This window comes from Rhineura floridana, chromosome 1 (assembly GCF_030035675.1).
Source record: "Rhineura floridana isolate rRhiFlo1 chromosome 1, rRhiFlo1.hap2, whole genome shotgun sequence".
Taxonomy (NCBI): domain Eukaryota; kingdom Metazoa; phylum Chordata; class Lepidosauria; order Squamata; family Rhineuridae; genus Rhineura; species Rhineura floridana.
This window is the reverse complement of record NC_084480.1, coordinates 41,790,066-41,807,409: the sequence shown is the minus strand read 5'-3', so window position 1 is coordinate 41,807,409 and position 17,344 is coordinate 41,790,066. Positions and strand designations below refer to the sequence as shown.

Below are 17,344 nucleotides of genomic sequence, written 5' to 3'. Positions count from 1 at the left end.
CTTCTTTTGTGATTTGGGGAGGGGGGTTAAACCTTATTTTTCCTGGACTATACTGCTGTTGACCATTCCTTTGGTAGGTAGATTGCTGGTTAGTGATGGCAAACAGTCAGTTGACATCTCATGAATGAGAGTACATAAGAAGAACCTGCTTGATGCTTGCTGTGTCTCAGCTCCTCCAAAGGAATATGAAACTCCTCACATATTTAGTATTAAGTGACCATTAACAACCCTCTGTAAAATACCACAAGTTATACCATGTGGTAAAGGGAATGCAAGCGGACAGGTGATGAAAAGCTAGTCAGTACAGGAGGTATAGTTTAATACAGAATGCCTATAAAACTAAGTTAGAACTGACATAGCACTCTGTGGTACTGTGTTGAATTGTAATCATTTTATTAAACTAGTAAGCATTTAGTAGTAGTAGCAGTGGTAATTTTATTCTTGAAGTGATTGTTCAAGTTAGTTTCAGACTTCTTGTGCATGAAAACCTGTAAGCTGTGGGACTGGAGTTGCCAGAGGTGAACATGAAATGGAACATAATCATTGATCAATAGTGCATTTTATTTATTTATTTTTACATTTATATCCCGTCTTTCCTCCAAGAAGCTCAAGGTACTCCTTCCTCTCCATATTTGAATTTATCTTCAGAATGTTGGTTACTATAAATTTGTGTGTTCCTCATCTACCAAATTGATATCCTTACCTCATGATGTTGATTGCAAGCCATAATGTACCAGGCAAAGATTATTAATGTGTATATATCCAGAGAGCAAGAGATTTCTGTCTGTTGTGGGGGGGGGGGAAGGCAACTAGAGGGGGTGGTCTCCACAGCACTCTTTCAAGATTCTAAATGTGCCCACAGTTCCAAAAAGGTTGGTGACCCCTGCACTAGATAATAAAAAAGCAATTTACTGCAGTTTATTGGAATTATAATATAATTGAAGGTTCAGCCATTCATTTCCTTTATTTTCACTTAGGTGAGAAAGGACACCAAATCTCAAACTATACAGAATTTATTATGCTGTTTTTGTTCTGAAAACAAGTATCTGAGGAAGAACCTACCAGCAGCTCAAAAGCCTATATAATATAAATAGCTAACAATGCTTCAATAAAAATATTGCACTGAAAAACTGGATCTTTCTCAGGGCTAGTTTTGTAGTCAAAGTGTATCTATCATAGTATCAGTAAGGTCTTCTCGTAGAGAATACAGAAAAACGACAAGTTAAACTCTTCTGTTATAGAGATATTTTTTTGAGAGAGAAAGGGGACCATTTTATTAACTTCACCTATATTTGCAGAAACCTCTTCCAATTAGCCTGCTGAGTAAGTTGGTTTGTTTTCAAGCTTAGAAGAGTTTGTTTTAAATCCATCCATCACCTCATTTATACATAACAACAAGCCAGGATTTATGGAAATTGAATGTAAACAGTAGAATGTGCCAGCCTAAGTCTTTGCTCAGACTCATTCTAGCTTGTGCTATAGCGGTAAAACATGGTTTAGTATTATGTGCAAATCAACCCAGTGATAACTCTGAACAGAACAGGCCTTCAAACGGGGCTAGTTGGTGGAGGCAACCATACATGATATTTAGCAGTAAAATTATTACCAAAAAGACATATTTTAGTTTTAACTAAAAAATATTTATTAACAATGTAAAATGTTTAATATTTTACAGTTAGAGCTACTTCTGGCATGCCCTATAAGCAGTAACACTAAATTGATGTTCAGACACCATGCTTCAACCTTTAATGAAGACAAAATGGGATAATCTGCTTTACTTCTGTAGATTTTATAGTTTCCTACACCACCTTTTAAACTTTTCATCCGTTCTTCCCAAAGTTGAAATAGATACATTTGTTTGGGGGGGGAGTTTAAAAAGTAAATTAGCTATTTCTATGCATTGTACAATATGTAGATATAACTATCTCATATTTACAGAATCAACATATCAATGTTATGTTGCTTGCGTAACAGAAATTAATATACTGTATTATGAAGATCTTGTATCAGTTGAGATATAGAGTGGAAGACTAAATATGAATGAGAGCATAAAAAGCAATAGGAGAGTTTGTGCAGGTTCTCTTATGATATTGGCTCTGTTTATTTTAGCATTTTAGAACTTAAGCACAGTTTTGCTGTTCTAAATAGTTTTCTATGGATTAAAATTGCTTAATAGAATATGTTCAAATAGTTTAACATCATACTAGCAAGAGCTACAGTCATACTATTGTACTGTACACAATTGGTTCTGGAGGTTTGTACACTAAATTTAAAAAATTGCATGTTTTATTTAATAAGTATAATATTTTCATCTAATCACAATGGTTTGAAGTAAACATGCAGTATGTCATTAAAAAAAGTTTAAAAATATTCTCAATGTTAAATTGGTTTCCTGATTTGGTTCTTGTCAGCAACAAATTGTAGAACTCTTGAAAAGGAGGGAAGAAATAATTAGTCGTGTAGAAAACACACACTATCACTTAGAGCATTAAGGTTTATCCCGCTAAAGGTCAAATTGTATTGGCTGTGGTCATCTGTGCACTTCTGTACTGGGTCATCTAGCTTGAGACAAGACAGCACAGTCCAAAGAACCTCCGCTTCCGTCTTCGCACTAATGGATAAGGAGTTGGGGTCAAGTTTAGAAGGCTGCTGTCATCTGTGGTTTAAAAAAAAGTCAGAATTAAATTGAGTAGCAACAAAGTATATATTCTGAAGGACATCTTTTCTGTGCTTTACCTTACCATGAGGTAGGGTGAGGCAACTGCTTCAAATAATGGATTCAAGTTGTTTTTAGGAGCGGCAGAGTGAGATGAGATTCATGGGGCATAATCCTCTGGGAAATTGAAATTAATGGGAGCTGTGCAAGAATTTCCATTCATTTAAATATGTCTGTATGGGAGAACTCCTAGTGAATTGTAACCAAAGTTTTTCTCCTCTCAACACCAGAACTCGAAAACATCTAATGAAGCTGAATGTTGGAAGATTCAGGACAGATGAAAATACTTCTTCACATAGCACATAGTGAAACTATGGATTTCACTCCCACAAGAAGCAGTGATGGCCACCAACTTGAAACGCTTGAAAAGAACAGTAGACAAATTCATGGAGGATAAGGCTATGAATGGCTACTAGCTGTGATGGCTAGGTCCTACCTCCACTGTCTCTGAATAGCAGTTGATAGGAATCACAGATGGGGAGAGAGCTATTGCACTCAGGTGCTGCTTGTGGGCTTCCCATAGGCTTCTTGTTGGCCACTGTGGTAGCAGGATGCTGTAGTAGATGGGCAGCTGGCCTGTTCCAGCAAGCTCTTTTTATGTTCTTAACCATTGCTAATTAGTGGGAGGCAGGGCACTATTTAAGGTTTTTGCCTAAATATCTTTGGCCAGACCTCTATGTACAGTGGCTTACTGGTCATGCAGCAGCATGATGCCATCTTGTAATGCTGTGGTTCCCAAACTTTTTTCCCTATGGGCCACTTGAAAATTGCTGAGGGTCTTGGCAGACCACTTAATTATTTTTCTGCCTTTTGTAGCAATTGTAATGCGTCCTGCTAGATGCTGTATGTTTTTTAATTGCATTTTTATTGCTTCTTATGTACAGTATTTTGTTGGAATTCAATATAAGAAATAAAAAAGCAGTAAAAATACAATTAAAAATCAATATGAATATTTAATGCAATGGCTGTCGTCTCCTGTCTTCAACCACAAATCCAGACATGCTGTGGATCACCTGAATGAAGCTCTTGGACTGCTGGTGGTCCACGGACCAGAGTTTGGGTATCCCTGCTATGATTAATAAAGTTCTCTCCAAGTATTCCTTCATGATGAAAAATGTTTATTTGAAATTGGCCTGGGAGGAAAAACCTTCTTCTGAAACCAGAATTTAAATTCATTTTATAAGGTGTGAAAAAGTGCCTAAATGAATGGTAGACTAATACTCGCCAATGAGTGACAGGTAGCAATAAGAGCTATCACCACTCTCACACTAATTTTTAGTGTGAATTTTGTTGGCAACCTTCACTTAAACTGCACTGAAATATCTGAATTTATTGTCAATCTTTTTTATTATGTTCTAGTAACAAAATAACTTCTCTAGTCACAGCTGGTTGAATGTTGGGCTCCTTCATAATTCAACAATGTCTTCGCCTTTAATTCCTTATGTTGCTGTTAATAATACTAGTTTATTTCTATCAAATTCTTTTTACTTTTGTACTCGGAGAAGCTTAGAAATGTATGAAACAAAAATAAATCCATTGAAAAAAAATCAAAATAACCAACCACAGTGCTATAAAACATTAAACAGAGTTTGCATTAAAACAGACAACTTTTAAAAACAAAGCCTACCAAAACAGGAGTGTCTTCAATTTTGCGAGGAAGACATTCAAAGAGCAGACCTAACAGATCTTAATCAAAAGAGCATTCCAGAGCTAGGCTGCCCTGGCTATCTTGAGCTTGCAGATAGTAGGACCTCCTAAACCAGTCTTAATGCTTGGGCAGGTCCATCTATACAGGATATGCTGTCCCTAAAATAAACCAGGGTCTACACCATTTAGGGTTTAGACACCAAAGCCAACACTGAACTGAGCAGGGGCAATTACCATAGCTGACATAAGACCAGAGTTATATATGTTCCCATCTATGAGCACCTGGCAGCCATGTTTCTAATAACATTTATATAGTGTCATCAACTAAGGCTGCAATCAAATACAGACTTACGTGAGAGTAAGTCCCATTGAACCCAATGGAGCTTACTTTTGAGCAGACATGTATTGGATTGCAGCCTAAAATGGCAGGTCTGAAAAGCAAGCAATTTAAATTTCAAAGTAGGGGGATAATCAACTCATTTGAAATGTGTTGGAAGAGAGTTTTGTGGATACCATGGACTGTGAAAAAGACAAATAATTGGGTGTTAGAACAAATTAAACCAAAACTATCACTAGAAGCTAAAATGATGAAACTGAGGTTATCATACTTTGGATGTATAATAAGACATGATTCACTAGAAAAGACAATAATGCTGGGAAAAACAGAAGGGAGTAGAAGAAAGAGGCAGACCAAACAAAAGATGGATTGATTCCATAAAGGAAGCCACAGACCTGAACTCACAAGATCTGAACAGGGTGGTTTATAGCAGATGCTATTGGAGGTCGCTGATTCATAGGGTCACCATAAGTCAAAATCGACTTGAAGGCACATAACAACGTGGGTAATAGAGCGGGATTATGAAAGAAAGAGGCAAAAATAAAGGGATGTACATAAGCACATGTATATGAGCACGATCTTCAGATTTTATTTCAGCTGGGTAAAGGCTAAGAGGTTAAGCCACACTTCTATCAGAAAATGTGGGCTTTGGGGAGGGATTTAGAGACATACAACTGCAGTATTCTAAGAGGGAGTTCCAGTAATAAAAGGCAGTAAGGGAGAATGCTTAATAATTTAAAGTAACATTATATGTGCCAAACTCTATGTCATCATATTTAGAATATAAGGAATTCATTTAAAGTTGCTGGAAGAAACTGAGCATGATCACTTAACTATCCAATTGTTGCATGTAGAAAAGAAAGGCTTACCTTGATTTTTCAGTGGCAAAGGCATAGTCTCCCTGAGTTTGCTTAAAAGGTTTTTCATTTCTCTCATATCCCTGTAGAAATGAAGCATAGAACTGTTCAAATAGAACAGACTTAAGCTTTGATAAAAATCTATTCTGCTTTTTGAAATTCCAAGAATTAGTACTATGCAAGGACAAAAGTGATTGTTTAAAAACAAATCAGAATGTTTGAAGGGTTTTTACAAATGTCTAATGGACAAGTTATGGAATTCTAATAATACCACTGTAGGTCTTCAATTTCATTCAAGTATATTTTTCCAATGTGATCACTAATAAAGACTGAGGAGAACTGGAGAATTGCCAAGATTAGTAACATATATTCATGTATTCAGATCTCAAAGAAATTGTAAAGCTGCTTAGCTTTCTTTTGGGTGTTTGTTCCAGTTAGCTGGTACCAGTATTGCCAACTTGTTTTAAAAAACAACAACTGTTTGCTCCTAGAGTTTAGAGGCAGTACTGTGGGTACCCAAGAAAGGACCTTTTCAGCTCTGTGTACCCAAGACTGTTCAGCTGTGACGCCCAACATTTGGAACAGCTTCCCAAGAAAGAATGACAGGCCCATTGCTGTTCACTTTAAGACAAGCTTTATTCCAGTAAGCTTTTGTGAAGTTTCATTCTGATATGCTTTCACACTGTTTTATATATAGGTCTGTGGATTTTAATTATTTTAAATTATGATTGTGTAATTTTAATGTTACTGTATTAATGTTTTATTGAAGGTCATGCAACAAATACATAAACGAAACATTGGGCATTTTCATACACTGTTCTTTTTTATATAACCGAGTTTTTTTAATTCAGTGTAAATCAGTTTTGAGAAAATTAAAACTAGCTATAACCCTGGGGTCACTTTCCCCTTCCTTAGGGGATGAGATCATGACCTTGGGAATCAGAAGAGGAACTGCTTGCAGGACCAGCCCTAGAAGCACGTCTTCACGATGAGCCTGTGATGCCAGTGCCCCTCCAGTCCCAGGATATCACACTGCCATCCTCTGACTCAGAGGACTTGATTATAGTAGTCCCAGTACAACTAGAATCTCCCCTTGCTATGTTGGAGTAAAAGGCAGCTGGAGTGGACTGGGCCCCTTTAACTGTAGAGGCACCTTTCAGTGAAGGGCAACCCTGCAATTGGGGCAGAACTGCTGCTGCTATATAGAGTTGAGTTTAAGAATGACTATTGCCGAAGCAACATTGGAACTTGGCATTTTTGTTCCAGTCACCCTGCACATGGCAGATTAATCTTGCTGCAGAGGTCAGTGTTTGCACCATGTCACTACCCAGGACTTGCCAATAACTACATAATGTATGTCACAGACAGTTTTTGGTTTCAGCTCCCTTGTGAGGTGTGCCCACTGGTTTTGTTGCTCTATTATAATACGTGAAATGGCCAAAAGATTAAAGGATTTTATTGCAGATAACATCTTATACTCCCTAAATTTTCAATTCTTGGTAAGCCTAGCACAAACTGGGCTCCCAGGGCTGTTTATATACAGTGAGTTTGATAGGATTATACTTCACTGGTATTCCAACAGTGTCAGTAGTCAGTACCCTGATTATAACAATAATAAGTCCAAAATTATGTAGTCACTGAATGAAAAGCAACTGTTGATTATGGATTTTGGGGTGGTGGTGGAGGGAATCCCTGGGCCACATAGTAGATCTTAGTAGATCATTTGTGATTCTAAACGTACAAGTTTTTAGCAACATAGTTAATAAATACATTTGATAGAATAGGGATGAGCATTGGATGTGTCTCTTACCTTTGTACAGTAGGCTACATTCCAGCCAGGCAAAAACCAGAGGTTGACAATATCTCCAGTGACTGCCAGGCAAGCAAGACACATTATCAAAACTTAGGGACATGTTCTAGCCAGTGAAAAGCACTTGAGTGTGGAGTAAGGCCAGTGAAGGGTGTGGTCTGGGGAGGGGGGATGGCCTAAGGAGAGTCCCAAGGGCCAGATGGTTTGATGGCCATATTCAGCCCCTGTATCTGAGATTCCCCAGTTGTGTTTTAGGCTGTAAACACACTAGTCGCCAGATCAAAGCGTTTCCAATAACCACACCTGGAGGGGGAATGGGTTTATCTCCCGATCAGTTGTGAAATCTCTTTGAAGTGGATTTTTTAAAAAAACCGCATTCAAGCTGCTCCCACCAGGTTTTAAAGTAAAAAGGGGCAGGGTTTGACTAAGGTCGTGTGCCCCCATTTTCAGAGGAAAGAGGTGGAGAGACACTGTAAGATGGTCAGTAACAATCACTTAGCTGAGGAGTGGGAGGTAGAAAATGAGAGCTGAATTTATTTCCCCCAGGTAGAATGCCATCAGGTGAGTAGTAGTGCTGCCTGGCATCCGAAAGTAAAAATGCACAGGAATCCAAACTTGAATTGCTCCTTCTGGTCCTCACTCCAGTCCATTCGTGTCTTTGTCCCAGGCACATCTCTCCAGTCTTAGCTCTGCTAATTCTTTGTTTCCTGTGAGTGTTCAATCTGTTGGTTATGTGGAGATGTGTGAGTGAGTCTCATTTTTTTCTGATTGCTTGAGGCATCTCTTTGAGTGAGGCTTGTGCGTGGTTAAGGTTTTTTATTCTCTTCCTACCAGTGGAGCTTCTCCTCCCCCTTCCCCTGGCTCCGGAGTTTTTGCCTTGACTCCCTCTCCTGTGGTGGGGCTTTCCCTGTTAGCCCCTTCAACTCACCCTTCATCTTCTCTCCAGGGCTTGTGGCTGCGGCTCCAGAGTTATTTACTGTAGATCCTCCTCTGGTGGGGCTCCTCTCATCCTCAGTGGGGTTTGCGGTGGCAGCCCTGGAGATTTTTCCTCAGCATTTTTGGGGGGAGGGTCTGCAGCACAGTTCCCCGTCTCCCTGCCATGCAGGCAGCTCTGTTTTTTTCCACTCGTCCCTGCCTCAGAGCTTGCAGGGTCAGTCCTGACGGGCCTTCCTGATTTGCGGAGCCAGCTGCTGCAGCTCCTGGTGCTTTCTTCAGGCCCACTGTCTTGCAATGCTTCTGTTGGTCCTCTTGCCCTGCTGCATGTTCCTGTCCTTTTGTCCCTGGTTGCTCATTTTTCTTTATATTTTCCTAAGCTTTTCTTGGTCCACCATTTTAATTGCTCTTCTGCACTTTTTTCTCTGGGCCCCCCATCCACCATTTTGTCTCCCGATTTTCCTGCATTTTTTCTTTTTGCTCCTGACTGTCCCTCTCCATCTGCCTTTGCATTTATCTTTGTCTCTTTCCCTTCCTCTCTCAGATAAGGGTGGAGACACTTAAAGTTATATTTACCACAAAAAAGTATTTACCAAAAAAAGTATTCTGGAAAGAATACTGACCTGTGTTTTCGGCTTCACTGCACCCCTCTATCGTGTGTGTGTGTCTTTGTCCCCTGATTTCCACCACATACTCTTCCAGTGCATGTGTTGAATTTTGGATACCACATTCCTCTACTGTGTACGCATATCTTCCTGTATATGATATCTGGGTGCCGCACCCCTCTACAGTGTTCGTCTACACCATGGCTGACCTAGCTCCACCTGTCACCTTTAATGATCACTCTGGAAGGCAACACCTTCTTCGCATTCTTTGGTCACTTCAGGACCTAAGGTAAGCAAGCACAAGGCATCCAAACCTGGGCCTGCCATGTATACCAAGAAGTTGGTTCCATCCGCAAAGCAAGCAGTCTAGCTATTTTATTTATTTATTTATTTATTTATTTATTCCCACTCTAGGGTGCAAACCTTAACATGGTGAAGGGGTTTGAGAGTGCTGAAGAAGCTGAGAGCAATGCCATCAGGAGTCTAGACCAAGAGGTTAAATTGGAGGTGGAATGGTCAAAGCTGAGACACCAGACTAAGATGCATCCAAACTCAGAGAAAGGCAATGGTAAACCACCTCTGAATATCTCTTACCACAAAAACCCTATGAACAGAGTATCCAAAATGCAACACAAGATAGTGCTGGAAAACAAGACCCCCAGGTCAGAAGGCACTCAATGATCTATTTTGGAAGAACAAAGGACAAGTATGAGTAGCGCTGTGAGTAATGATGCAGTTGGGTCAATGTGAAAGGAAGCCCAGAGGCTGATGCACACAGATGCACAACGAGAGTCCAGAGTTGTACGACACACACGATAGGAACATGGAATGTGAGAAGCATGAACCAGGGAAAGTTAGAAATTGTCAAGCAAGAAATGGAACGTATCAACATTACAATACATGGTGTGAGTGAATTAAAATGGATGGGAATGGGACATTTTCAATCAGGCAACTACAAAATATTTTATACAGGTAACAAGAAATTAAGAAGAAATGGGGTTGCTTTAATAGTGAGAAGTGATGTAACAAAAACAATTCAGAGCTATAACTCAAGGTCTGAGTGAGTTATATCAATGAGATTAAATGGGAAACCTATTAACATAACCATCACCCAAGTCTACGCTCCAATGGCAAATGCAGAAAAAGAAGAACAGGAGAGATTTTACACAGAAGTACAAGAAGAAATTGATCACACACCAAAACAAGATGTGCTGATGGGGGACTGGAATGCAAAAGTAGGGAACAGAGAAGAACTAAGAATTGTGGGGAAATGGGGCTTAGGGAATAGAAATGAAGCAGGAGAAAGACTTATTGAATTCTGTGAAGCCAATAATTTGTTTCTTGCCAACACATTTTTTGAGCAACCAAAAAGTCGACTGTACACATGGACATCACCAAATGGTCAATATAGGAATCGAATTGATTATATAATTGGTAGCAGAAGATAGAGAAGTCCCATACTTTCTGCGAAATCAAGACCAGGAGCAGACTGCAGTACAGATCGTGCTGGTCATATCGAAAATCAGAGTAAAGCTAAAGAAGAACAACAAAGCAATCATAATGCGAAAATACAATTTAAATAACATCCCAGAAGCATATAAAGATCAAATAAGGAACAGATTTGAGGCGTTAAACTTAGTTAACTGAGAACCAGAAGAACTATGGATTGAAGTCAGAGACATTATCAGGGAAGAATGCAAAAAAGACAATACCTCTAGTTAACAACTGTTGCCTTAATATCCCATGCAAGTAAAGTAATGCTTAAGATTCTACAACAAAGGCTCTTACCATATATGGAGTGAAAAATGCCAGATGTCCAAGCTATATTTAGAAAGGGAATAGGTACCAGAGCTCATATTGCAAACATACGTTTGGATAATGGAACGGACCAAGGAATTTCAGAAGGATACAGCAAAGCCTTTGATTGTGTAGATCATGAAAAACTATGGAATGCTTTAAAAGAAATGGGGGTGCCACAGCATTTGATTGTCTTGATGTGCAACCTGTACTCTGGACAAGAGGCTACTGTATGGACAGAATATGGAGAAACCAATTGGTTCCCAATTGGAAAGGGTGTGAAACAGAGGTGTATTTTATCACTCTATTTGTTTAATCTGTATGCAGAATATATCATACAGGAAGTGGGATTGGACCAAGATGAAGGAGGTATGAAAATTGGAGGGAGAAATATCAATAATTTAAGATGTGCAGACAATACCATACTCTTAGCAGAAACTAGTAATGATTTGAAACGAATGAAGATAGTTAAAGAGTTAAAGTTAAAGAGCACAAAAGTAGGACTACAGCTGAACGTCAAGATGACTAAAGTAATAACAGAAGATTTATGTGACTTTAAAGTTGACAATGAGGACATTTTCCTTGTCAAAGATTATCAATACCTTGGCAGAGTCATTAACCAAAATGGAGATAATAGTCAAGAAATCAGAAGGCTAGGACTGGGGAGGGCAGCTATGAGAGAACTAGAAAAGAGCCTCAAATGCAAAGATGTATCACTGAACACCAAAGTCAGGATCATTCAGACCATGGTATTCCCTATCTCTATGTATGGATGTGAAAGTTGGACAGTGAAAAAGGTGGTTAAGAGAAAAATCAACTCATTTGAAATGTGGTTCTGGAGGAGAGCTTTGCGCATACCGTGGACTGCGAAAAACACAAATAATTGGGTGTAGAACAAATTAAACTAGAACTATCACTAGAAGCTAAAATGATGAAACTGAGGTTATCATACTTTGGACATATAATGAGAAGACATGATTCACTAGAGAAGACAATAATGCTGGGAAAAACAGAAGGGAGTAGAAAAAGAGGAAGACCAAACAAGAGATGGATTGATTACATAAAGGAAGCCACAGACCTGAACTTACAAGATCTGAACAGGGTGGTTTATAATAGATGCTCTTGGAGGTCACTGATTCATAGGGCTGCCATAAGTCGTAATCGACTTGAAGGCACATAACAACAACAAATTTATTTATTAGATTTATGTCCTACCCTTCCTCTCATGAGGGCACCTCTAATCTCCAGGGCGAAGGGAATTCCTCCTCAGAAATTGCACATTTGTCGGAGGACACTGCTCATGGTCGAGAGAAATTGGCAGCGCTTTCTGACTTTCTGCTGTGTTTTCAGAACACAACTTGATGGGTTCACATCTCAACCTATGGTTCCTTCTCATCAGTTCTCTTCATTTGTGCAGCTTCTTGTCTGCCCCTGCCTTACTGAAACAGCTTGGGACGTCCTCTGTCCCAGCCATTCCCATTCTAAGCTGCAGCTGGTCCTAGTCAATCCTGTACCTGTGAAAAGGGTTTAGCTTTTTCACTTCAGAACAGACAGGATTATCAGTCTTTGGGCAGAGATATGGTGTAGTCTCGAGCTATGGAGTTTTCCCGCCTTTTTTAATGAAGGCATTAGAATATTGGTTTCAATACTTCTACAAGACCTGATATTCTCTCCCCCAAGGCATGAACAGCCAGCAGGCCATTTCCATGGGCAACAGTAGAAAAACCTGATGGCTCCTCTGGCGGGCCACAGTGAAATGAAGACATATGAATTGCCTCATGAGCTCCATGAGAATGTAAGAGTTTTACTAGGAGATGGCCCAGTGATACCTATTTGGAAATATTTCCAAGAATAGCAGCACAAAGATCCAGTTTGCTCTTCTGAACAGCTGCAGTCCTTTATAACTGAATGAGTAAATAAGTGGATTTACCTTATGAATTCTTGAGTTTGGAGGGTCCCCAGAGGATGACCTTATTGTTACCCTGCTGGGTAAATATAAATAAGTAAGATAATAAAGATGAGTATGTCTTTTAAAGTTACATGAAGCTTCAGCCCTATTTATTTCAATGGTATAATTGCTGTTCTTCCTACCAGGGTTTTAATTTATTACCTAAAGGAAATCCTGGAAGGTGGTGGTTGTTGATTCCCGCCCTTCACCAGCAGGTCCCTGGGCAGCTTACAACAGTTTAAAATTCCATATTAAAACAGTCAAAACAAATTAGCCTTTGATAGGGCTTTCTTCTCTGTACAATTTGTGTAACTTGGCTAAAGTTTACACAGATTTATATGTATGTCCTGAGATGATTTTCTGCTTCCCTACATGCATATAAGCAGTTTGGGGGGGGGGGATATGCTTCAAATGTAAGCTAATTTGACTTTACTCCTTTTTTTTTTTGAGACAGGTAGTCCTTCTGGATGGTTTTGAGGATGTTAGAATCAAAAGACATACATGCTTTTTTCAAAAGGCAGGCTTCCAGGTCTTCTGTTTCTCCTTTGTTCATTTAAACAGCAGTTTAAGATTACTGGCACTCTGCAGGTGCTCATTCCATGGCACTTTCTGTGATTTCTCAGAGATGCGCAAAGTTTCACCTAGGTGGAGCAGCTTCCTTCTGTGGCTGCTTCAAAACTTTCAGGGGGTTTGATTGCCTACATTCTCTGGTGTCTATTCGTGATGTTCTTCTAATCTGATCATGCAATGCTGAGCTGATATCTTTATCTCAGCATTCTGGGTGTTGCGCAGGTACTTAGCAAGAACATGTTCCTGGGTATTTATTTCCTTTTCCTCATTGTTTAAGTATGTACAACAGAATATAGGGACATAAATAGAGTCTGCTGAATCACGCCAGTGGCCAACTATTCCAGCATCCTGTTCTCATGGTGACCAGCCATATGCCCATGGAAAACCTGCAGTATCTTCCAGTAACTGGTATTTGAAAGCATACTGCCTCTGTCTATAGAGTTACAGCATACTCATCGTGGCTGGTAACCACTGGTATCCTTATCCTCCATGTTTTTGTCTAATCGTCCTTAAAGCCTTCCAAATCAGTGGCTATCTCTGCTGTGCAACTACATGGTAGTTTTAAGACAATAAAGGCTATCAAAGCAAGGGAACTTCCTAGTCTTTGTGGATTCCATGGAAGTGTAATGCCTTTCTCCTGCCAGAAGCTCCACAAGGAATTCTGATTGGCTTCTGAAGGCAATTGTCACCGAGACGTTCCCTTCATTTAGGGATCCACCAACTTCAATTTCCAGAGTTTTATGCAAACTCTCTTCTTTTTAATTCAAACCTACTTATGCAGGGAGTGCACTCTAGCCGTCTAATCATGCCACTGGTTTCCTCTTTAAATAGGAATTTGAACATTTCCAGGTGACCATATGATACAGTGCTAGTGGATTCTTAGCAAGTTGTCTAGTATTTTTCAGGCTCCATGTCCCTTGTTAGGGATGTGAGATCTTAACTGTTCATTGCAGAGGTTTGGATCTTATACAGTTACTGTAGCTTAATATTCTTTAGGCAGGCACCATGATCGATCTTGGCCCAGCACTCAACCTAGCTGTCAGATCTCCTGCTCACCTTTTCACCAATGCCTCTACTGTCATGGGTGGTGGAAAAGATATGGTAAGAACACACCTCAGCCCATTCTGGACAAGTTGGCCATGTTTGTTGGAAATAGGTAACTTGGAGATTTCTCCACCATGGCATCTCCCAGTGCATTTAACCATGCTGTCTCAAGGTCCTTTTCTGCATCCTAGTCTGACTTGGCTGAACATCTCAGGGGCCAATGAACCATCCAGACCCGGTCTGGCTGAGGCTGACAATCTAGCAATTGAGTAGTGCTTTCTGAAGAAGCCTGGACTCTTGTGGGACGTGACTGACACCATCATAGTGTGACTGGCACTATCTTAGCATCCTGTTGGCCTTCCATGAAATGCTTCTACCAGTCTATTTGCTACAGTTTTGCCACATGGTGTTTTTGAAAGAAAATTAAGACTCTCGGAGCAACCATGGGCTTCTACAGGATGGGCTTTGGGTGGACCTCAAATTTAACACATGGCACAGACATCTGTCTGCTCTCTCATTGGTTCTCCCTCTTCAGGGAGTACTCAGTCGACAAGTCTTCATGTAGAGACAAGTTTTCTTTTCACCTGGGCTGGGCATCACCTATGCTCCTTCAGGGTGGAGCATCTCAGTAGTGAGATGAACATTGAAATGGTCTGGCTCAGCAGGCAACCAGTGGTATCATGGGAATGGAAACTTCATTCCGAGGTCTTCTGTCAGTTGCAATGTAGGTTCAGTCCTCTAACTATGGATCTGTTTACCTCGAGTCAGAACACTCAGCCTTCTCCACTTCTTCATGAGTTATCATGAGACAGAAGCTGAGGTAGTCATTGCTGTTCTGGCTCCTTGGCCAAGCGGACTGTTCTACACTTTATACAGGTTTGAAGACAGGGCTGAAGCTCTAACACTGCATTGGCAGGTTTCAGCCATCTCTTCTATTTTGTTTACCAGGACAACCTGCACTGGGTCGGAATCCTTTCACTGGGTGCCGGCATTTTATCCCAATCCAGTTCATCCTAGGGAGAAGGCTTGGCATCCATTAGATGGAAGCAGGGCTCTCAAAGTTTACCTCACTCATACCTCGGTCACTCGCTAGACTGTCTCCATCTCCTTTCACCCAAAAAGTTTTTTGGGGAAAGTTTCTAGTTTAACTTTGTCTGGCTAGCTGCAAGCTTGCATTTCGCTGGTATATGAGTCCATGAAGTTGTGGGGGCTTCGTAACACCACAGTTCACTTCATGAGGTTAGCAGCCACCATGGCTGACCTGGCCACTAATGCTCTGCTTGTCTGTAAGGCCGCTGTTTGGTCTAGCCCTAACTTATTTATTTGGCACTACAAGATAGATCACTATGCTTCTACAGATGCTTCCTTTGGGAGGCGCATTTTACAACACGTATCGCATATTTAGGCAGCTTAGGCGGACCTTCCCCACTGGTATCATGCCATCAGGGCCCTCCCTGCTGGGGGGCAGGGGCTGCCTTTATGTTCATTTCTCTTGTCACATTTCATCCATACACGTATTGCTAAGGTTGCTTTCTATTTGTTGATTTTATGATGTGAAATTGTCAAGATTTTATTACATGCATCATCAATATTTGCTGCTTCTGTTGTGTGTGCAGTTGTTTTTTCTATGTATTCTTTTTGTGCTGTATTCGCCATGTGACTGCTGTCAAGATACTCTCCGTTGGATTCCTCTGGAATGGACTGGAGTGAGGACCAGAATTCTTGACTCCTCTGCATTCCTGACTTCTGACGCTAGGCGGCGCTTCTACCCACCTGATGGCATGATACTTGGGAAAACCACCTTTCAGGTGACCAATGGTCCAATATCCAACTTCATCCTTACCCTGAATAGGTGATCTGTACCATCACTGGTCATCTCATAGGGGTTGCTACCACATAGCTCCATCTGCCAGCACTTGCATATCAATATGATGTGTGTTGGTGTGCATATACATCAAGTTCCTCACCATGTAAGGGATGTACAGATGGAAGTCTACTTTTGTGTATGCCTCAGCCTTGCTAATTCAAAGTAGAAGTATTTAATGGGGTCAAATTATGATTATTAAATATGGAACATACCTCTCTGTGTTTTCAATATCCGTGGAAACCTGCCATAAATGTTGTTGGATGTTTGTCGGTGAAGATGATGTGTCTTCTAAAATAGGAACTTCTGAACTCTCCTCTGTTTTACTGTCTATGATCTTGGGTGCTGAACAAGTTTCTATCCCTTTCAAATTTTCAAAAACAAAACAAAATCTGATTACAAACAGTGTACAGCCACATTTCTCCATACCTGGGACTCTTGAAATGCTTGCTGAACTTCAATTGCTGTGTGTACTATGAACTAAATAAATACAGTATAGAAATAAAAATTCTGCATTATGAAAAGTTCAATTCTATGATCTGTATAATGATGCAATTTTACTAGTTTACATATTTTGCATAGTTCATTCCCCTTCTATTAAAAAGAGAAAAGTAAGTAATAACTGAGCCATGCAATGTACTGGAACTCAGCCCCTGATCCCTAAGAGCCATATTATTACTTCTGAATTATTAAATTTCTATCCCATCTTTCCCCTCAAAGGAACACAGCTACCCCTTCTTGCTTCCATCATACATTACTTACATACACACTTCAAGCCTATCTTTGCTTCTGAACTCGTATTTTTTACATTTATGGCATCAAATTATTTATCATGCCTTTTCCCCCATGAAGCCTTATTCTCACAGCAAAGCATTTTGAAATGATCTTCTTAACTAATTTGTCTACCGAGTCTTAAGTGCAGTTCTTGTACCGTACAAGCTTTCTGTGTACTTTCTGAGTCATTGCTATTTCTGTTATTCATTCTTTCACTTCATCACTTATTAATTTATTTACCAGATTTCTAGACCACCCTTCATCACCCAATGGCCTCAGGACAGTTTCCAACATAATATAATACAATAATATACAGTAATTAAATAAACACAGCAGTATAGGATAAACCCGGAGCATTAGGCAATATCAACTAGTTTTCTCCAAAGGCCAAGGAGAACAAATATACAGTGCCTTGCAAAAGTAATCAGACCCCTGACCAATG

At 40.0% G+C, this 17,344-nt stretch overlaps 1 protein-coding gene across 7 annotated transcripts in view; it reads right to left on the bottom strand.

The window, feature by feature from the left end:
* Nucleotides 1–1,618: 1,618 nt before the first annotated feature.
* Nucleotides 1,619–17,344, bottom strand: part of RGS7BP (regulator of G protein signaling 7 binding protein) — a 108,543-nt gene continuing 92,817 nt past the window's right edge. For 4 of the 7 annotated variants that reach the window (XM_061607451.1, XM_061607453.1, XM_061607452.1 and 1 more), the window contains 3 exons: nt 16,344–16,491; nt 5,570–5,640; nt 1,619–2,656 (listed from right to left, as the gene is read on the bottom strand). In XM_061607451.1, coding sequence (XP_061463435.1) covers nt 2,559–2,656; nt 5,570–5,640; nt 16,344–16,491 — 317 coding nt within the window. In that variant the 3' untranslated portion in view covers nt 1,619–2,558. Of the gene's footprint in view, nt 2,657–5,565; nt 5,641–7,367; nt 7,430–16,339; nt 16,492–17,344 lie in introns of those variants that run through there. The other 3 variants (XR_009760303.1, XM_061607456.1, XR_009760304.1) reach the window with 3 other exon arrangements.